Source organism: Mirounga leonina, unplaced genomic scaffold (genome assembly GCF_011800145.1).
Source record: "Mirounga leonina isolate KUSES-001 unplaced genomic scaffold, KU_Mleo_1.0 Mir_92, whole genome shotgun sequence".
In the NCBI taxonomy this organism is placed as follows: domain Eukaryota; kingdom Metazoa; phylum Chordata; class Mammalia; order Carnivora; family Phocidae; genus Mirounga; species Mirounga leonina.
This window is the reverse complement of record NW_023270852.1, coordinates 11,493,202-11,515,799: the sequence shown is the minus strand read 5'-3', so window position 1 is coordinate 11,515,799 and position 22,598 is coordinate 11,493,202. Positions and strand designations below refer to the sequence as shown.

The window sequence follows — 22,598 nt, the reverse complement described above, 5'->3', positions numbered from 1 at the left end:
ACTAGTCTGGGCAGTAGGGTGGGGATGAGCCTAAAGAGATTGATGGTTATAGTTGGGAGAGGGTAGAGGAAGAAAAATGGGGCCAAGTTTTGATAAGAAAAATTCAATACTGTGGAATTATGTGATAGGTACCATAACTGGACTGGGGGCTTTGAATATAGAGAAACAACTGTGTAATTTGGGAAGAGTTTATAAATGAGTTAGAACTTGAAAAAAGGATCACTATGACAAACATTATCCTTGTTGTCTCTCTTTTCAGGGTGTGTTCTCAATTCACCATGGTAATTTTTAATAACACCACATCATCTTCCCCAAACTTCCTACTCACTGCATTTCCTGGGCTGGAACTTGCTCACGTTTGGATCTCCATCCCTGTCTGCTGTCTCTACATCATTGCCCTCTTGGGAAACAGCATGATTTTGTTTGTCATCGTCATTGAGAGGAGTCTCCACAAGCCTATGTACTATTTCCTCTCCATGCTGTCAACTGTTGATCTATGTCTGACCATCTCAACCCTTCCCACTGTGCTTGGGGTTCTCTGGTTTCATGCCCGGGAGATTAGCTTGAAAGCTTGCCTCATTCAAATGTTCTTTGTGCATGGCTTCTCCTTCCTGGAGTCCTCAGTGCTCGTAGCCATGGCCTTTGACCGCTTTATGGCTATCTGTAACCCACTGAAGTATGCCACTGTCTTCACAGACATGATAATCCTGGTGATTGGACTGGTCATCTGCCTGCGGCAAGTTATTTTCACCTTTCCCATGGTTCTAGTCTTGAAGAGTGTATCTTTCCATTCAGACAAAGAGCTTTCCCACCCATTTTGCTACCACCCAGATATGATCAAATACACATATCCCAGCCCCTGGATCAACAATTTTTGGGGCATGTTTCTTCAGCTCTACCTGACTGGCACTGACTTGCTGTTCATTCTTTTCTCCTACGTTCTGATTCTCCGAACCGTCTTGAGAATCGTGGCCCCTAAGAAGCAACAAAAAGCTCTCAGCACTTGTGTCTGTCACATCTGTGCTGTCACTGTTTTCTATGTGCCCATGATCAGCCTGTCCTTTACACACCGCCTTCTCAGCTCCACCCCAAGAGTGGTCTGTAGCATTCTGGCCAATGTTTACTTGATTTTACCACCTGTACTGAACCCTATCATTTATAGCTTGAAGACCAAGGCGATCCGCCAGGCTATGCTCCAGCTGCTCCAGTTTAAGGGCTCACGGGGCCCCAGTGTGAGGCATCTTAGAGGACGGTGGGATTGAAGGGGAGGTAAGTTACATTTAAGTAGGGAAGGGATTTGGGTCTGTGCCATCCTCAGGCATTTTGGTTACCAAGGCAGTTTCAATTAAGTCACTGGAGCAGAAAGAGGAGAATACATTTCCCCTAAACTTACTGAAGAGTTAAACAAAACAAAACAACACTATAGTTCAAAACCAAATTAATTGTGTTTGCCCCTCAAACATTTAAAACAATTACATGGAACTCCTGTGCACATTAAAAGCATGATAAGATCACTTTAGTCTAGTTGAATAATTTAATTATCTGCTTAAAAATGGTAACTCTTTGACCAAAAATAAATGCACATTAAAAACAAAATAAGATCATTTTATTCTGGTTGAACAATTTAATTATCTGCTTAAAAATGATAATTCTTAGGCCAAAAATAAATGACTATAATTTTCTGTCTGCACTCAGATGACCAAAAATCATTTATTTCTGCGGTCACATTTCCCAGGGGGCATCACAGATTTTTCCTTGAGCTGGTAAATGAAAGAGTTATGTGTGTGCAAAGACATGCACATTGCACTGTGTAATTTAACTAGGAAATTTTTGCACACTGGTTTCAGTTCCTAAAGTCACCTCCAGGGAGCCCCATCTCCTTACAGATGCACTCCCCGAACCTCTATCTTTTCTTGAATCTTTTCTCTCCTTAGCAAAGTGAAACTGTCACAGAACTAATTGCTACTTGTTATACCTCCAGTGAGTCCAATATCTAAAGTCACATATTGCCTTTCGTTATTTTTCCCATTGCCTAGATAATCTAAATACAGTTCTTGATTCTGATTCTGTAACACCTCTTCCGTGTCAGCTCTGCCTCAGGACAGCACCTTTTTTTCTATTTGCCCTTGTTTCTTGGGTAGTTAATTTTTTACCTATCTGTTGGGCTTCTCGACCTTTTGGTGTGCTTGTCATTGTAGAATTGCACAGTGACTTTGATGCTTCTTAGTAGGAAATCTTTGGAGTATCTTTCTTAACAATATTTGTTTTGTCAAGAAGTAACCTCACTATCGAGTTGATAGGATGTTGGAATTTTCCTGTTTTCTTTCACATAGAGTTATGAAGCTTTGTTCCACTCAGGATAATTCATGTCTGAGCACAGGAGAACAAGCAGATATTCTGATCTGAGCCACCTGTCTCCTCTCCCTATATCAACTTCCTACTCCTGGCAGACAGGGGATACCATTTCCAAACTCTGGTGTGTTTGCCCCGGCCTTCTGTTCAGCTCAAGCTAGTGTAATGCCTCAGGGTTGTAGGGCCTTTTTAGAGTATAGAAAATTCTGAATTCCAAGAGTTTTAGTTGAACAGTTGTAGAAATGTGCAAGCATTCTTCCAGTTTTATGATGGTCAATATTTAAGGCAGTCTGCTGCATTTGTGTTCATCTTTTTTTATTCCAAATGTGCTTTTCATATCTAGTTCAAAAGGCAACTCACCTGCTCAATACCAAAAACACTTTTATCAGTCTTCTTCATCCCCCTAGTAATTTTTTTTTTTTTAAAGATTTTATTTATTTATTTGACAGACAGCAAGAGAGCACAAGCAGGAGGAGCAGTAGAAGGAGAGGGAGAAGCAGGCTCTGCACGGAGCAGGGAGCCCGATGCGGGACTCGATCCCGGGACTCCAGGATCATGACCTGAGCTGAAGGCAGTCGCTTAACCAACTGAGCCACCCAGGCGCCACCCCCCCAGCAATTGTTAATAGGACATGAATTTGTTTTGTTGTTATTTCAAGGAATGTATTTAATATATTTGGAGGTTGTTCGGATTATGTCATGTCTGATTATAAATGTCTGATTATAAATGTATACTTATACACACCTATATATAATATATATAATTAAAATTTTGTGATTAAAAAGATAACAAAAATCATTCACAATCTACTAATGAGAGATTTTATGATATATAAGTGAATCTTTTTTTAGTAGCCAACATATGTGTGCACACATACTTTTTTTTAAAGATTTATTTATTTATTTGAGAGAGAGAGCATATATGCAGGGGGCAGGGGCAGATGGAGGAGGAGAGGGAATCCTCAAGCAGACTCCCCACTGAGCATGGAGTCCAACTCAGGGCTTGATCCCAGGACCCTGAGATCACGACCTGAGCAGAAATCAAGAGTTGAATGCTCAAATGACTGAGCTACCCAGGTACCCCTGCACACACATGCATTTATGAACTAGGATACTAGTGTATACTCAAAATGTATATCTTACTTATTTGCTTGATATTATTTATCATTTTCTGTTAATAATATATCAGATTTTTATATTAGACTTTACTTCCACTAGGAAGCTCTCTCCTTTGATTCTCCACTAAAATAGGCCAGTTACCAGTCTTTTATTTGCTTTCTTATATGTGTACTTAACTTACCACACTTTCCTCAGTGAATTTAATTATTTATTTACTTGATCTCCCCACCACCAGACTGTAAGCTCCTTGATAGCAAGTCTAAATTTAAGTTTCATTTAATCCTTAACATTTAATACAATGCTTAGCAAATGCCACTTAGTTGTTGATGCTGTTTCATAGGTGAATAATATTTGTTATTATTTGTATATCATGGTTTATGTTATTTATTACTTAATATTTCAGTAGTTTACGTATTTTTATCATAGAAAATAATCCTTGATATACATTATAAATAAATATTTGATCACACCTCTGATTATGTTCTTAGATTCCTAGAATATGAATTATTAAATTTAGAAAGAAGCAAAATAATAGTTGGTCTGGTGTAGTGCATGAGGTTGTAGGCTCTGGAAATGTACTACCTGGATTTATAAAGCTCCTAACACTTTATAGTTCTTTGTTTTTGGAAAAATTGTTGAACTTCTCAGAGCTTTAGCTTCTTAATCCATGAAACAGGAGGAAGTAATAAAATCTGCCTTCCCACATTCTTGCAAAAGTTAATTGAGTTTATACAAGTAAGTATATAGCCCAATGTCTGGTACCTGGTGAACGTTGGATTATACTGTATGTTAATTTACTGGAATTTAAATAAAAACTTATCTTTGTACTTAATTCCTAATTTATTTTAGTTTATTTTTGTGTGTAATAAAAGATCACACACAAATATGGTTTCTAAAGTAGGTTGTAATTTTTTCTACCACTATTATTTGAATAACCTGTTTTCAATGAGGTTCTGATATTCTTTAATTATATATTATTTTCATATCATTTAGAGTATATTGCAGTGTGTTTATTCTTCTTTGTTCTTCCCATTGATTTGTTGAGCAAACTACACACAATTTTATAGCTGTTTAATAAATTTCTCTATCTTATGAAACTATTTTACAATTGCTATTTATTTTTTTCTTATATTCCCAGTTGACAGTTGAAAATCTGTTTTAAAATTATTTTGGTACATTCTCAGTGAAATATTACTGGAAGCTTGATTGGAAATGCATTAAACCTCTATTATAATTGAGGAAAACAGATTGTAGCCTATTCACTCTTATGATCCAGAAAAACATTTATTGACACCTTATGACTTGAGCAGTTTCTTCTTGTAAAGATCTGAATTTCTGAGTTGAGGGCAAATACTAAAGAATGGAAGATAAATATTCTGCCTTGTTTCTCTCATGACAACCTGTTTGCTTTTCCTTGTGGCTACACAGGACATGAACCATTTATCAGGGCAGCTTCTTTGACTTAAAATTTATAGTTATTCCTTACTAATTTTGGCAATAGTTTTTTTTTTTAATCATTTTAGATGTTCTGTATGCTTGTAATTTATTATCATATCCTGAATTGTCAAAGGTTTTTTTTGTATGTGCGCCTGTTTTGTCTTTTTTTCTAAACAGATTGGGAGATGTGTCAGACTACTATCCACATGTCATTTATATACAGTGTACAGGTCTGGAGATATGCCAACAAATTTGATGTATACAGTTTCTTTAAGGAAACAAAATATAAGTAAGAAAAACAGACAGGTGAACTAAGAACATAATTGGAAACAACATGGGAGGAAGCCCAAAAGTTTGTCTTGACTAAACTATGGGCATCTAGACAAGGTCAGCTATTGAACAATAAGAACTCAGTTAAACTCACCGGGGACATAAAATGTATATGAATGTTTATTCATCAGAGAACAACTTCTTCAAAAATGGTTCTTTGGAACAAATAATACTATATGTGAGTTCAACTGAGGCAATAAAACATTGAAATTGATTACCAATAGTTTTTTTCCCAATTCACAGTACAAACTTTTTAAGGGTTTTGGTTGACTTATTCTAAATTTTATGTTTTATACCTCTGTCTGCTATGAAGTACTCACAAATAAAAGATGAACAGGAAACAAATCAATTTTATAGAGCATATTGAGATAGCCAATCTAATTTAGTTGACTATTTTTTAAAAATGGAACCATATATGTATGAATATCATTTTATATTGCTTAATATATGGTCATATTTTCTGCTAGCTTGTTTAGTGTTATTGAATATATCATAGTTCAAAATACCAAGTGCTTAAACAAGCATGAGATCCATTATTTTAAAGTAGTAAAGAATATCAGTGTTTTATTTTTTTATTTTTTTTAAAGATTTTATTTATTTGACAGAGAGAGACACAGTGAGAGAGGGAACACAAGCAGGGGGAGTGGGAGAGGGAGAAGCAGACTTCCCGCAGAGCAGGGAGCCCGATGCGGGGCTCGATCCCAGGACCCTGGGATCATGACCTGAGCTGAAGACAGACGCTTAATGACTGAGCCACCCAGGTGCCCCAAGAATATCAGTGTTTTAAAAATTACTGAACTACTAGCTTTCTTGTCTTCTACCAATAGTAGAATTGTTCCTCTCTTCTCCTTTTAGTAACTATAATTTCTTGGAACCCTGTTGTAATATGGAGAAAAAATCTGGTCTGTCTTAAAGAATGTTATGAGAGAGCTTATTGTCATAATTCAAGGCTATGAAAGCTCTAACATAAAAGAGAATCACTGATTGTCTCTATTTGATTACTAAGGAAAGAGCAAAGAGGAAATTTTTAACCAATTTGCATTTGACAATACACTTCTTTCCTTAAATGGAAAATCAAGGATTGCATTAAATAGACTGAAGACCCCTCAACAGATACATGTCTGAAGTCTGCCTGAAAGAAATCCATAATTGGATTGGGGTAACATCCTTTAACTTCCAGTTCCTTTAGTATTCATTTTCTATAAGGGGGCACAAGCTTTACTCCCATGTGTATTTATCCTTGTGCTGTAATAAATAGTGTAACTAAAATTCCAAATCAGTATATTGATTCATGATTTTAATAGTATTGCAAAACTTCTCTCTCTCTCTGTGTCAAATAAATAAATAAATAAAAATCTTTAAAAAATAGTATTGCAAAACTATTCCATACTTACCTGTCAATGCCCATGTCAGTCCTAGGCTCACAGACCTCAGTGCCCAGCTCATATGTTGTAGTGATTATAAGAATGGTTAAGGAAGATAAGAATAAATATCCGTAATACTTTGCATAATAAATATCCATAATAAGAAAAAATATCCATAGTTGTTTTTATCTTGTTGTTAACTATCAGTGGCTATCTGAAATATATTATTTTATTCTCTGATCTTGGCTGACCTTGCCTTACTTTTTCCCATACTTTCATTTTAGATGTAATATTCCCCAAACCTTCTCATGAATTTGCCGTGTCTTCACACAGTATACAATGGAGTTCATCAGAGGTGGTACTAGCAAGAAAATGTCAGCAATGAGGATCATGACCACTGGGGACTTGTGCTTGCCAAAACGGTGCATGGAGGCCAAAGACAATGATGGGCACATAGAAGATGAGCACAGCACAGATGTGGGAGACACAGGTGTTGAGGGCCTTGAGCCGCTCCTTATGGGATCCAATGCCCATCACAGTCTTCAGGATGAATATGTAGGACACAGCAATGAACACACTGTTTGACATCATACAGAGGGCAATGAAGAAACCATAGAAAAAGTTGACCATGTTGTCAGAGCAGGCCAGCTTCATGACATCCTGGTGCAGACAATAAGAGTGAGAAAGAAGGCTTTTCCTACAATATGTCAATTTTTTGAGAGTGAAAGGAAGTAGGAGCACTAAAAGCATGCTTTTAATGAGAAACACCAGGCCCATTTTGGCAACTCTGGCATTGGGAGAGGATAGAGCTATATCTCAGAGGGTTGTGTATGGCCAAAAAACGGTCAAAAGACATGACCAGGAGCACTGAAGACTCCATATCTGTGAATCCATGGATAAAGAATTCTGGAGCAGAACAGGCATTTGGAGAAATTCCTGTAGCATTGAAAACAAAGATCCTCAGCATAGTAGGGAGGGATGAGAGGGAAAGGCCCAGGTCAGAGACAGCCAGCATGGAGCGGAAATATAGTACATGGGGGCATGGAGTGAGGGCTCTGTCCTGATCACAAAGAGGATGGTGCAATTGCCAAGGATGGCCACCAGGTACATGAGGCAGATGGGGACAGAGATCCAAACATGAACATGCTCCAGTCCTGGGATTCCAATCAGGAAGAAGGTGGTGATCTCAATTTTAGAGGAATTGAGAGTGTGCATGATGCATCAGTTGGAAAGTATTTATTCCCAGATCTGAAATGACACTTTCAACATAAGTCTATTATGCTCATTTCCTTCCTTTCAGCACTTTTGTCTGAGACATAAAGAAAATGCAATTTTGAGGGGTGCCTGAGTGGCTCAGTCATTAAGCATCTGCCTTCGGCTCAGGTCATGATCCCAGGGTCCTGGGATCGAGCCCCGCATCGGGCTCCCTGCTCCACGGGAAGCCTGCTTTTCCCTCTCCCACTCCCCCTGCTTGTGTTCCCTCTCTAGCTGTGTCTCTTTCAGTCAAATAAATAAATAAAATCTTAAAAAAAAAAAAAAGGAAATGCAATTTTGAAAGACTCAGATCAAGAAATAAAAGAAGGAAGTATTTCTTCTGAACAAACTATTGATAATAGAGTCAGATAATGTTAATCGGTAAGGAGAACCAAGAATATAGGAACTATCTTAACCAATCACATTTCTCCATAAAGTCCTCAGAAAAAAACACCTACATAAAGAGCAGTGACCTGCAAATAAATTCCCCCTTTTCTATTAGGATTTGCCCCTCCCCAACCCCAATCCAATGAAAAATTTTATACAGTTAGGCTGAACTTTTTGCTTGGTTTAGAGTGAGCCCAGAATTAAAAAAAAAAAAAAAAAAAGCTGGAAACTGCCAAAAGTAGATTTTTAAGAGAGCAGATACTAAGTGGTTTCTCCAATTTCTATAGTCTTTCCCTCCAAATGTTTTTCAGGCCAGGACTTGAGCTTCTAAAGCTGACCTTACTCACAAGCTCTCCACAGGAAGAGGTACAAAGAAAGGACAGAAAATAGGTTGTGTGTGCTTGACTGTTAACCCTCTCTTATAGTATAGTGGAAAATCCCATTTTCTTGTATGGAAGCAGATAGAATGGTCTTTAAATTGAGTAATCCATATCAGTGCTCTCCATCCATGAGCATGGGAGGAGAGAGACTTTCTTAGACTTGCTTTATAGGCCAACATATACTATCTCTCATAAACACAAAGTGACTCAGACTATAGGCCAGCCATGGTGGGTGGCAAGGTGAGAGACATAGTATGTTGGTGATGAGGGAGACTGGTATTCTCTGTCTTTTTTTTTTCTGACAGCATAAGGTAAATAGATGTTCTACAACTGTAGTTTGTTTTTATAGACAACTGATCTCACTATGTACCTTTGAGAGTTTTCTCTTTTTTTTAAGATTTTATTTATTTATTTGACAGAGAGATAGCGAGAGAGCACAAGTAGGCAGAGAGGCAAGCAGAGGGAGAGGGAGAAGCAGGCTCTCTCTGCTGAACAGCAAGCCCGATGTTGGGCTTGATCCCAGGACCCTGGGATTATGACCTGTGCCAAAGGCAGACGCTTGACTGAGCCACCCAGGCACCTTGAGAGTTGTCTCTTTCTTTATGGAATTAAGTTAATCAGGGACAACAGGTTCCACGATACATTGAGCATATTGGTTTCTACCCCTTTGCCTAGAGAAGGGAGGTTTAATTGAGAAGCTTGGGCTTTGTCAGAGCACTCTTGCCTATTAGGAATCAGAAACACAAGCTTTTCAATTAGTTCATCTTCTCTCCTTCCGGGAGTTCAGGGGATGGGACTGAGAATTCCAACCCTTTCATCACCTGGTTGATTCTCCAGACAACCAGCCCCCAATCTTGGGTGAGGTCCAAAAGTTACCACATTAACATGAGAAAAGACAACTTTCTCTCTCTCATCACACAGCAAATTCCAAGGGAAATCAATGCCAAAAACAGGCATGAAGACCAAATATATTTATTATAAATAACAATATTGCAGTGACTAGTTTCTTTCACTCACAAAGCATTTATGCCCCTAAATATTTGTCTGTTAAATATCCTCAAACATTGCAGCAGCTTTGCTATCTCCCTAATATACTTGCCCTTTCCTCGGCTCTAACACGCTTTCTCAGAAGTCACATCCTCAGAAAGGCCTTCCCTGAATACCCTAGCTGCCTCGGTCCTGTTCTATTCCCTTGCTCAAATCCAGTTACAGTATTAACTTCAGTTTGTTTATCTCTGGCATACAGTAAATCCTCAAACATTTGTTACATAAATGAAAAAAAATCTTTTAAGGACAATATCAGTGGATTTATTAAAGTAACAAATTCTTTTTTGTATTTTGAAAATACATTTTATTAGAAGATCTTGGGATAGCATTAGTTTAAAAGTATATTCTTTATAAAATATTAAAATAATTGAACTTAAGGGCAATAAATAAAATACTTAAAAAAATACACTTGTCAAGATAGCTTATTAACCTTTGTGTATGTCATTAGGTAATTAATAAATGCATAAATAAATCACTTCATAGAAAGACAGATATAACACTTCATTTTATCCCCATATTCTAAAGTCTAGAGAAGAAAGGAAGAAGAGTAGAGTGGATTGAAAGAGAAAATAGGGAAACAGGAGGGGTTTATTGAATTATGCTGGATGTTTTATACTTGCTACTTCATTTAATCCTCATATGGTATTATTATTCCTGATTGACAAATTTGAAAATGGGAGCATAGAGAGACTAATTTCTTGAAAAAACGTATATTGTTATGAACAGACATGAGGTGTTGTAACCTTAACATGAATTTGCTCCTTGGTGAGTAACAGGTGGAGACTACACCAGGGGGAGTTGTCACACAAGGAAACTTTATTTGCAGCAAATAAGATGAAGGGGAGTAACTTCCAAAGCAGTGACTACCCAGCAGAGGTGAGTGGGTTCCTTTTATTTAGGGTTTAGGATGAATATTCAGAAAGGGGAGTTTTGTCATCGCACGTAAAGGAGGGCATAAAATGATGCAGGAGTACTTAGAAAACATGCCCATGCATGCATTTTGTCTTAAGTCAGCGAAGCTTGTGCTTTTTTTCGGGCAGTCTTGGACATTGTAAAGAAGCAGAGGTAACTGTCAGAGGAAGGGAAGGGACTTAAGGACAAGCTTTGAGAGCAGGTATAAACTGACTGGGCTCCTTATCTTGGGTAAGGAAGGCAGGGTCTTGCTCTGTTTTGAAATAGCACTAAGAGCTTTATCACTGGTTGATTGTCTCTGATTTGGTCAGGCTATTTCCTGGCCTCATAGAGACTGTTGGTTTTTGTATTATTTCCTTTGTTCCCTTAAAGTCCTTAACTACTGAGGTTTTTGCATTTCTTTGCAATTCTGACAACTCTTAGGAAGTTCTTAGCAAGAAGTGTGCTTGGCCAAGTAGGGTGTAGATCCCGCAAAAATAGCTGGGGGCCTAAAATAACTTCTCTAGTGTCATGAATGCAGCATCTTGTCTTTCTTTTTCTGGGGACCCATGACTCTTTCTCCTTACAGTTTGAACCAATGTCATTTGAATTTCAAGCTTTTTCAATTATACCATGCTTCCTATCTCATGTTAATTAATAAATTTAAAAACTGAATACATCACAAGGAAATTGCATTCTGATGGAAGACAAAAAATCAGTGTTGGTAATAAGTAATATAAATGGCAAGAAAGGTTGAAGCCTTGAACCTTATCGCATCCCAGTTCCAGTGCCCTATAGAGTTACCTCCACAGCTATTTTAATCAACATAAGTCATTTCAATTTCATTTCTGACAAAATTGCTTCAGATGAGAAATAAAAGGCCAATAGAGATTGTTGATAGCAAAATCCAGCAAATAGAACCAACTGTGAAACAGTAAAGACAAAAGTATGTAATCAGTACCTGTTTAGCCAGATCGAGGGGTGAGGAAGATAAGAGATGGTTCTTAAGCTGAGAGGGGAAAAGAGGTGTAGATATTTTAAAAATAGGGAAAAAAGAAAGCACTGGGAACTTTTACTATGTTAAACATTGTGTTAGACAATTTTTACATGTAGATATTTCTGCTTTCAAAATTTTTGTTGAACTTTTTATGTGAACTTGGAAATAAATATCTGTGAAGCCTCACAGCCCTACTGATGAACAGGAGATAGCAAACTAGCAGAATTTCTTTGAAGATATGGTTACTGGCAAAGCCCTGATCAGTCTGAAACAAAATAAATCTACCAGCAGTAGTGTTAGGAGTTAGTTGGACAGTTAGGTAGTCAGGGCCAGGGTCCCCAACAAGGAAATATGGAGTCAGGGCAGCTAAAATAAAACAGCACTAATATCCTGTTCTATAGCTTAGACAGGGCCACACTACCATTCTGCTTTGCAGCCTTTGCAGAAATGACTTCAGCAAAATGTCCTAAAATAAGTCAATTAACCCCAAAGCATTTGTCAGTATCATGGGCAAGGGGCAGTTAAGACATAAGCCCCCAAATGTCAGCCAAAAAAAAAGACCATCGGCACATAGACATTAACCTAATAGGTAGATAGATACGTGACCAAAGCTCTGATTGGCACGACTCAGCACACCCTGATTGCTTAATATAGTTCTGCAAAAGAGCTCATAAAAACCCCCACACTTAGAAACTCCAAGGGCAACCCTCTCAGGTCCCCTCCCTCTTTGGGAGTTTTGAACTATTGCTCCATAAACTTTGCTTTGCTGCCCACCACTCTTCGTCTGGTCTACCTCTTCATTCTTCGAAGCAGTGTCACCAAGAACCTCAGGCACTAAAGGCGGAGAAATCCTGCAATAATAGTTATCAAAAAGGGCCCAATGCATTTGTTTCTCAAGTACCGTGCCTCATGCAGAGACATTACTGAAATATTTCTTCAGTAAATTGACTGTCTTGAGAGAAAGTCTTAAATGTTATTACTGATAAGAATTAAAATCCAGGAATACTTCTTCTTAGATGAATGGTACCTTAAACTCTTTATGTACATCATTTTATTTAATTCTCAGAGCAACCCCATGAGGGAGGTATTATTATTATTTCTGTTTTATGAATTAGGAAAGAAGGAAACAGCTAGTAAAGGATGAAACTGGAATTCAAACCCAAGTGTGTCTTATTCTCCTGCCAGATGCCAAGCACTACCTTCTCCTGCTCCTTATATTACTTCCTCTCCAATCTCCTGTGACTCATTTAATTTAACTAGGTTGTCCTCTGGTCCCTGTTCCAAAGTTCTTCCAATAACTTGAGACTATAATGTCATCTCAGCTGCTCTTTCTTCCAAGACTAAAGCCCTTCCTGTAATTCCAATCTGGAGACTGAGACCCTATTACCCATGGCCTGACTCAACCTGGGATATCTGCCTTCCCATTCTTTGCTGAGGCAGATAATTTTTTTTTTTTTAATTTAAATTCAAGTTAGTTAACATATAGTGTAGTATTGGTTTCAGGAGTAGAATTTAGTGATTCATCACTTACATGTAACACCCAGTGCTCATCACAAGTGCCCTCTTTAAAACCCATCATCCAGTTACCCCATTCCCCACCCATTCCCCCCTCCAGCAACCCTGTTTGTTCTCTATAGTTAAGAGTCTCTCTCTTTTTTTTGTCTTTAAAAAAAGTTTTTATTTGAAGGCAAAACAGTAAAATCCACAAGAAATCGTTAACAGCACGTGTTTACGTTTTATCCTGAATCAGACACGTTTGAGCAATTCACAGCTACAGGAAATCTAGAACAAAATCAAATTATTTTATCACATCAGGTTGAAAAGTTGGAGAGGACTCTGCTTCTTATTGAAAAGAATTTTTCGGGCGCCTGGGTGGCTCAGTTGCTTAAGCGACTGCCTTCGGCTCAGGTCATGATCCCGGGGTCCTGGGGTCGAGCTCCCTGCTCTGCGGGGAGCCTGCTTCTCCCTCTCCCACTCCCCCTGCCTGTGTTCCCTCTCTCGCTCTCTGTCAAATAAATAAACAAAATCATTAAAAAAAAAAGAAGAAGAAGAAGATAGCAGGAGGGGAAGAATGAAGGGGGGGAAATCAGAGGGGGAGATGAACCATGAGAGACGATGGGCTCTGAAAAACAAACTGAGGGTTCTAGAGGGGAGGGGGGTAGGAGGAGGGGTTAGTCTGGTGATGGGTATTAAAGAGGGCACGTTCTGCATGGACCACTGGGTGTTATACACAAACAATGAATCATGGAACACTACATCAAAAACTAATGATGTAATGTATGGTGATTAACATAACATAATACAAAAAAATAAGTCAAACAGAGAAGGACAATTATCATATGGTTTCACTCATATGTGGAACATAAAGAATAGAGCGGAGAACCAGAGGGGAAGGGAGGGAAAACTGAACAGGAAGAGGGAGTTAAACCATGAGAAACTCTGGACTCTGGGAAACAAACTGAGGGTTACAAAGGGTAAGGGGGTGAGGGGATGGGGTAACTGGGTGATGGGTATTAAGGAGGGCACGTGTTGTGATGAGCACTGCAATTAATGAATCATTGAACACTACATCAGAAACTAATGATGTACTATATGCTGGCTAACAGAACATAATAAAAAAAAAAATCTAGATAGCTGAAAGGATTGCATGTTTAAAGCTGTCAAATTTTCCTCATTAATGTTTAGATGCAATTCAACTTTCATCAAAATCCCATTTTGATTCATTTCATATATTTAAATAAATTTTCTGTGAAATTTATTCCGATGAATTATGAAAAGAATAAGGTACATGTCACAACATGAAATTTAGATCATGAGATAAAATGTTGAAGTCAAATATGATTTGAATATTCTAAATCATATGAATATGAAAATCATGGAATAAAATTAAACCAAATATCAAAGTGACATTATGGTGGATGTTTGTTTTTTGTTTATATTTTCCTATATAAAAAATAAAAAGTGAAGGACTAGACACTTATCTATGCTTTCTTCATATATACACATGATGTATTTAAGAACAAACAATTCTGAGACTCAAGCAATCCTGCTGAGAGGCAGTGTCCAGAGATAGTCCAGAAAAACTCCCCTGCCCTCTCCCCCACCTTTCTTGGATTCTCCCCTTATTAAGCTGTTAGCTCTAATGACTTAGAACCTGAGTTCTGAACTCAAGTTCAATTCCCAGTGGTTTGTTTTCTTGATAGGTGGGGAGGCCATCCCCACTCTATGCCCATGAGAGCCTTAGAAATCAGGAGACATGTCTATAACTGAGCTCATTTAGAAACACTAAAGGTCTTGAGAGAAGTAAAATCTTCCTGAGATCAAGGTGCTCATCCTCATCCTTACAGAACCCCTGGTGTATGTAAAGCAGTTTTTAGTCACATTCATTTGTATCATCTAATCAGAGCAAACAGGCTCTAGGAAAGACGTCTTGTGTAAGATTTCTCAGTTCACCTGGACCCATTTGGGTTTGTGGTCCCTGAGTAGACTACTGCTGTTTTACTCTGTATGGGTGGAGATTAGGCTACAACTTTTATTGAGAATAAATTTATGCATGGGCTTCTCTGCTTAGTTCAGTACATCAGAGGAAGGCTGATGAAGGAAAGGATGGGGATATAGATGTATCAGTCCTAAATCCTGAGCAAATCTATGGTATTTCAGCAATGTTTCATGCTGCTCAATTTTAGTCTTCAATGCATTAAGCCATTTTACATTTACAAAACCTTATGGAGTACTCATCTCCAGATTAATGTAAAGATGACAAACTTTGTAATTATACTTGGGTTCAAATTCCAGATCCTTGAATTCATAGTAGAATAGTTTTGGGAAACTTAAATTAACATTCTGAGTTTTTTTTTTTAAATCTGTGTTGTAAGTATGGTTATCTGCCTAAAAACCCCCTTAAGGATTAAATGGGATAATGCCTGCAATGTAAATACTATATGTACCTAATATATGCCAATTCATGTTGATTTATTTTATTTTTGTGAAGAGATGGATAGGGATGTAGAATTTAGCACAAAAACATTATAGGGTTGTTTTGTTTTGTTTTGTTTTTTCATTTTATTCCTCCCCAAAAGCAGATGTGAGTTTCTTTCCCTCCAATCCCTCTTTTATTCCATGCTGTGTAGTCAGACAAGGAATCAAATGCCGACAGAATTCGATTTTGTTGGAAGCTAATCCCTTTTATGTCTTAAAGATTTTATATTAGAATCAGGAAATCAGGAAAGCTATTAATGCACTATAATGTTTGGGGATAGTGTGGACTATAATAAATTTATAGTGATTTCACCAGTTGTCTTAAATTTAAATTGAATTTATATACCAGAAAAATAATAACAGTCGCTTATCTTCAGTTCTCTTTTCTTCATTCATTGGAACAAGCAAATATATGAAAATACAGGGCCTCTGCCAAGTCAGAAATTGCAATATAATAAAGGAGAAAAACATGCAGAAATACAAAATACAATATGACAAGAGATAGAAGACAGGCAAGTACACACATCAATGAAACACTTGAGGATGGATGTCCATGATCATTCAAAGTTCCTAGAAAAATATTCCCACAGGAGCTGATATGTGAGCAGAGTCTCCAATTCTAACCAGGTTACCTAGGGTATGTATGTGTGAAAAAATGCCATGACAAACAAAGACATAAGGTTATCACCTTCATGAATTGAGTAGATGACCAGTTCTCTATATGCAGAAAGATATAGAAAAGGTATTTCAAAAGATTAGAAAACTTGCTAATATTTTATAAGACAAGGAAGGCCACATTTTCTTTATAATTTCTTGGTTTGTATTATTTTCTGGTAAATAACATGTGTAACTGCATTTATTTATTTACTTGCCTTAAACTATACATGTAATAATACATGAATATATAGAATATACTGGCACTGTTTAAAAATGTCAAGCCATACAGATACAGCTAAATTATACTGTCTATACGTCTTTCCATCCATTCTACATTTTAGATCTCTCCTTCATTGACTGTGTATCCTTTTTAGGTTATTTCTTATGTGTATAAAATTCTCATTATAAATGTGTGTGTATATGCACATACATATATATATATGCTCTTAATTTTTGCATGGGTGTCAATGTTAATGGGAAAATCATACTTCTGCTTCATTTTTTTCATTTGAATGTTTTTCTATGTCTGCTTACAAAAATATACTTTACTTATTCTAAGCACTTCTGAGTGCTCTATAATATAAAGATAACACAGATTTGTAAGTTCAGTATTACTTTATTGATAGACATTGTGAATGCTTCACTATTAATTCTATTACAGGCACTTTTACAATGAGAATTAGTGTATATACTTCCATAGGTATATGTGAACATTATTCCCTAAGATGGCAAGTAGTTAAATTGCTCTGCCCAGAACTTTGTTTTTAATAAGAATAATACTATGCAATTTTCCTCTAAGAGTAGGGTCAATTTTCTCCAGTCAATTGGGCATAAGAATCACTCTTTAACCCAAAGCTCACTAATGCTTGTTATCATCAATCTTGAAATTCTGTTGGTTAAAAATATAATACTGGATGATTTGTATCATATTCATTTAATTTTTAATTTCCTGATTGCCAGTAAGAAAAAGTCTATTTTATGTCATTGAACATTTGCATTTTACTTCAGTGTGAATGTTTGCTCTAAATAATCTGTCCACATATTTTCTTTTTTTTTTTTTAAAGATTTATTTGTTTATTTTGAGAGAGAGAGAGAGAGGAGGTAAAGGGACAGAGGGATAGGGAGAGAGTCTGGAGCAGACTCCCTGCTGAGCATTTATTTATTTATTTATTTATTTATTTATTTATTTATTTGCTGAGCATGGAGCCAGACCCGGGACTCAATCTCACGGCCATGAGATCATGACCTGAGCCAAAATCAAGAGTCGAATTCTTAACCAGCTGAGCCACCCAGGTGCCCCTGTCCACGTATTTCCTGTTGGTAAAATATATTTAAATTGTGTAATGGCATATAGCAAGTAGAAGGAATGAAGGCAAAAGTGCATGAGAAATATGAGAATGTTGATGGAATTACAAATATAGATAAAAGGATATGAAGTTTCATTTTAGGACAAAGGTAGGAAAGTATGTGAAAATGCACTAGCTGAATGTATATACATGTACATAAACATAGAGGTAGGACAGGGAAATGTTGACAGAGCTGTCTGTGGCAAATGTTAATTTTCTCTCTGAGGTTGAGAGGTTAATTTTCCCTCTGAGAGGTCATCTGTTGAAAGTGCAGGAGGGTTAATTAAGAACAGAAAGGCTTAAATTTGGACTAGTTCCTTTATGGAATATAATAGTTGGGTGCTTTCGACCAGTATTCATAGTCAAATTAATAATGATGGCTTTATTTTTATTCTTAGATACAGAACAATCCTTGTCTTCTTCTTATATGCACAAATGCAAATAGACTGTCGCATCACTAGGGCAATTTTTAAGAATAAGGGCTTTAGAATCAGTGTGTGATCTAGAAACATATCTATCACTTACCAGCTATTTAAAATTATAGAAGTTACCTAAACTCTTCTCATCTTAAAATGGAGATGAAATTTATGAGATAATACATGAAATGTTCTCAGGAAAACAACTAACTCATATCAAGCATTTTAAAAGTCTAACTATTGCATTATTACATCAATCCCCAATGAACTGGTTTCCCTGGATTTCTATTCTGTCCCAATTCATAGCATGTTTCAGAAAGAAATGTCATTATGTAAACTTTCCATAGAACCTTGACCCGCCTATCCAGCTTTCATGTTCAAAAGAGAATATCCATCTCTAGGGATCTTGAAGGCCAAATAACCACAGCAAGCAGAAACTCTGGGTATGAAACTTCAAAAGAGTAAGAGCAAAACACATGTCATCATTGTCAGCCCATATTGATGCCCAGTCTGCTATACATATTCCAATCCTGGCTTCAGTGGACACTGACTTAAGGATTATTTTTCCTGGTCACAACACTCCATAATCTTCAATGGTCTATAATAGTGGTAAAAGCAGTGTCTGTGGAACAGTGTCAATTGTGCTTCTAAGAAGAAAAGGAGGGAAAGATCTGTTTATTATGGGACCAGTATGACTTTCAAAAATATTCTACTAGTCTTAAGAATTGGAAGAAGTAGGGGCGCCTGGGTGGCTCAGTTGGTTAAGCGACTGCCTTCGGCTCAAGTCATGATCCTGGAGTCCCTGGATCGAGTCCCACATTGGGCTCCCTGCTCAGCAGGGAGTCTGCTTCTCTCTCTGACCCTCCCCCCCCTCATGCTCTCTCTCTATCTCATTCTCTCTCTCTCAAATAAATAAATAAAAATCTTTAAAAGAAAAAGAATTGGAAGAAGTATAATCAGCAAATCACAGTATGGGGGAGGGGCCAGCCAATGAAGGAGAAGTGTGCAGAGCAAAGAAAATGTCATGAGGGGATGTTTGGATGAATTTGCCTAGAGAGGGAGCTCAATAGAGAGCCAGTCATAAAGTACTTTGCTTAACTGGATACATGTAAGGAAATGAAGGAAATGCATGTTAGTGATTATAATCACATTGCTGCAATTCTTGCCTGTGAGGTCAAGAGTAAACAAAAATGTGTCACCAATGGAGAGTCACAAGCAATGCAATGAGCTGTACAATTCCTGATGCACTATCAGCCCCACTCTTGTCATTATGCTGAATGGGCTCCATGTTAGTGTGAATAACCTCCTTCTGGTCTTTCCAAAGGAAGCAACACATCCTCCCCAAATTCTCAAAACTACACCCCATAACTGAACTTCTTGGCATGTCCCAGAACCAGGATGACTAAAATCTTAAAAAAAAAAAAAAAAAAAGGGCATATTTTCTATTCTGAACTTCCTGTCATCTCTCCTGCCTATTCAAATTTGTGCCTTACAACTGTTTCTAAGTCCTCCAAACCCATAACTCTTACACATTTTTCCCATATGATTCAACATATATGTTTATAAATACATGTATCTTAATGAAATAAGTTAGTTGAAGAAGCCATTACAAACAGTGTAATTTCGAAGAATTAAGCATACAGCTATTCCACTGTGCATCTACACTTGTGTTTATTTTATTTTTTAATGTTTTTATTTAAATTCCTGTTAGTTAACATACAATGTAATAGGGTGTTGTATGTAAGTACTGAATCACTATAGCATATCCCTGGGACTCTTACACATTGTTTAGCTTTCAGTTAGTATTACTTTCTTCTCGCGATTTTTGGTAACTTCATATTTTCCCTCATTTGGCATCTACAGATCAGGCACATTGCAAATTACAACTGTGAAACAAGTTCTGACAGTCAGATATGATGATGAAATAATTTATAAATATTGAGAGACATTGTAATTACTCCATGACCTGCAAATCCCTGCATTTTGGCTGACTTAACTCATTGAAGGTTTAAAATTTTTAAGCTATTAGTTTTGTTTGGTGTAGAGAAAAATTCCTGAAGAGAAAGCTAGAACTTCTTGTTATGTCAGCATACAATAAGACCGATGTCCATCCATCAACCTTCATTCTCATTGGCATTCCTGGGTTGGAGGCTGCCCACATCTGGATCTCCATCCCCTTTTGTGTGGTCTACGTTTTGGCCCTCCTGGGAAACTGTTCTCTTCTGTTTATCATCAAGACAGACTCCAGCCTCCATGAACCAATGTACCTCTTCCTCTGCATGCTGGCTGTGGCTGATCTTATTGTGTGTACTACAGCTGTACCGAAACTTCTTAGCCTTTTCTGGTTCCATGATGGAGAGATTCGTTTTGAAGCCTGCCTCACTCAAGTGTTCCTGATTCACTCTTGCTCCACCATGGAATCTGGCTTCTTCCTGGCCATGGCTTTTGACCGTTATGTAGCCATTTGGAACCCATTAAGACATTCAGCTATTCTGACACATGCTGTAATTGGAGGGATGGGTCTAGGAATAGTACTCCAGGGCACAGCACTTCTCAGTCCTCACCCCTTTCTGTTACATTGGCTTCCCTACTGCAGAACCAATATCATTTCCCACACCTACTGTGAGTTCAAGATTGCCTGTGCTGAGACAAGAATTCGTAAAGCCTACAGCCTCATTGTTGCCTTCCTTACTGGTGGGGTGGACTTCATATTGATAATCTGTTCTTATGTTCTCATACTCCACACTGTCTTCCACCTCCCATCAAAGGAAGCCTGACTCAAGACCTTGGGCACCTGTGTCATCTCTGTGTCATCTTAGTATCTTATACTCCAGCCTTCTTCTCTTTTCTCACCTACAGGTTTGGGCACCGTGTGGCTCCCCATGTCCACATATTTGTGGCCAACATCTATCTTCTGGTCCCACCCATGGTGAACCCTATTATCTATGGGGTAAGAACCAAGAAGATATGGGACAGATTCCTTAAATTTTTTCATTTTTTCAAAGCCTGTGAGCAAGTCCTTTGTGTTGATGAGTAATATATGAACAAATGTTATATTATCCATCTTAGAATGAGTGATTTCTTCATGAAGCTCCTCTTTTAGTGGTCAGAGGGCATGGGTTTTTCTGTGGGAAGTAACTCATCCAAAGATATATTTATGTTGTAACAATAATTACATAGAGGCAAATGTATTATTGAGTATGACTCTTTACTAAATGTTAAGCTATTATTTCCTAAAAAACATACACACACAAACATAAAATGTAGAATCATCTGTGGCTAAAAACAAGAGATATTTAAAATTAACATGATATATAATCACATATCTTTGGTTTACCAGTTAAGATTTTCTACCAGATTTAGAAATTTCCTTTTTTCTTTTTTTGCCCCAGTCATTTCTTCTTGACTAAATGTCCTTCTTTCTCAAGTACATACCTCACCACTTTCTTAGTGAGAGTTTCTTGATGCTAACTTTTGTGTTCTATGTTCATCTAATGTTTTCTTTATTTCTTCTTTAATGATACTTTTCTAGCTACACACTTTCATTCTCCAGTTATTACATTTCCTTAGCCTTTTGAAGACATTTTCCTACAGTCTTCTAGAATCTAATATTACTTAGAAGAAAACTGTTGCTGGCCAAATGGTCATTAATTTGTAGGTAATTATCTTTTCTGTCTGACTGTCATTATATTCTATTGACTTATTTGGTATTCTGTAGTTTCACATGGGTAAATTTCACAGGTATTATGCTAAGTGAAAAAAGATTACATACTCTATGATTCTGTTTAAATGAAACTCTAGGGAAGGAAAAGTAGTGTGGGAGTAGTGTTCAGGCATCTGTGTTTTAAGGTCTTGTAGGTGATTCTTAAATGCAGCTAAACTGAGCTGCATCTGTGTAAATTGAGGAACAGAGATATTAGTTGACCACAGGGGGAATATTTCAGTCAAGTACTTCACCCTTCAAGCTAAATTATGAAGAGAATCAACATTTGTTAAGCATTTACTAGATTCTAATCTCTTTATTGTGGGTTTTAATACATAATCACTAAAAAATACATAATCACTTTACCTTCATGATATTTTTTAGAATTAATTACCATAAATACCCACATAACTCAACAACTCATACTCAATGGGCTACTTTAGAGGAGCTAGCGTTAGAAGTCTGTCTAGCCCTAAAGCCATAATATTCTTATAATCTCTCAATGGTTCCATATACAGCTATATCACTCAATGGGATTCCTAGGAACACAGCTTCTCACAGGCTGATGTGTCAAAATTGTTCCTAATCATCATTGCGTTCTCCACACCACTCGGTTTAGATCCATTTAGCTAATGTTTACTTGACCTGAATTCACTGGGGATATAGAAATGAATCAGACAAGGTTTGTAAACAGTTTCAGAGTCTCAGAGGTACACAGAATCAATGTATCCTTTCTTTCCCATATGATTCCTGAAAAGATTGAGATTGAGGAAAAACAGAACAGATATGAGTTCAAAATATCAACTTTCCTGGGGATGAAGTTTATTCTGGAGAACCTAGTTTGGTTCAAGAGTCAGCAAACACTCTAACTAAACCCCAGAGTTAGGCATATAGTCCTAATCAGAACATGAAGACTTACTACATGGAGGAGCACCAGAGAA

General features: G+C 37.3%; 2 protein-coding genes and 1 pseudogene across 2 annotated transcripts; 2 read left to right on the top strand and 1 right to left on the bottom strand.

Annotated features, from left to right (window-relative positions):
* Positions 1 to 260: 260 nt before the first annotated feature.
* On the top strand, positions 261 to 2,838 carry LOC118004129 (olfactory receptor 51T1-like). Its single transcript, XM_034995308.1, has 2 exons — positions 261 to 1,269; positions 2,802 to 2,838. Exon 1 carries the CDS (start codon positions 279 to 281, stop codon positions 1,260 to 1,262), a length of 984 nt encoding a protein of 327 aa, XP_034851199.1. The 5' UTR covers positions 261 to 278; the 3' UTR covers positions 1,263 to 1,269; positions 2,802 to 2,838.
* A 3,502-nt stretch (positions 2,839 to 6,340) lies between these two features.
* On the bottom strand, positions 6,341 to 7,816 carry LOC118004220 (olfactory receptor 51A7). The gene is given in 4 exon segments (XM_034995452.1): positions 6,341 to 7,041; positions 7,043 to 7,396; positions 7,398 to 7,628; positions 7,631 to 7,816. Coding segments are annotated over 4 exon segments (936 nt in total). The 3' UTR covers positions 6,341 to 6,876.
* Positions 7,817 to 20,014: 12,198 nt separating this feature from the next.
* Positions 20,015 to 20,991, top strand: LOC118004004 (annotated as a pseudogene).
* The last annotated feature ends 1,607 nt before the right edge of the window (positions 20,992 to 22,598 follow it).

Coding starts and splice junctions, on each gene's coding strand:
- LOC118004129 (XM_034995308.1), top strand. CDS start 279: ATGGTAATTTTTAATAACACCACATCATCTTCCCCAAACTTCCTACTC.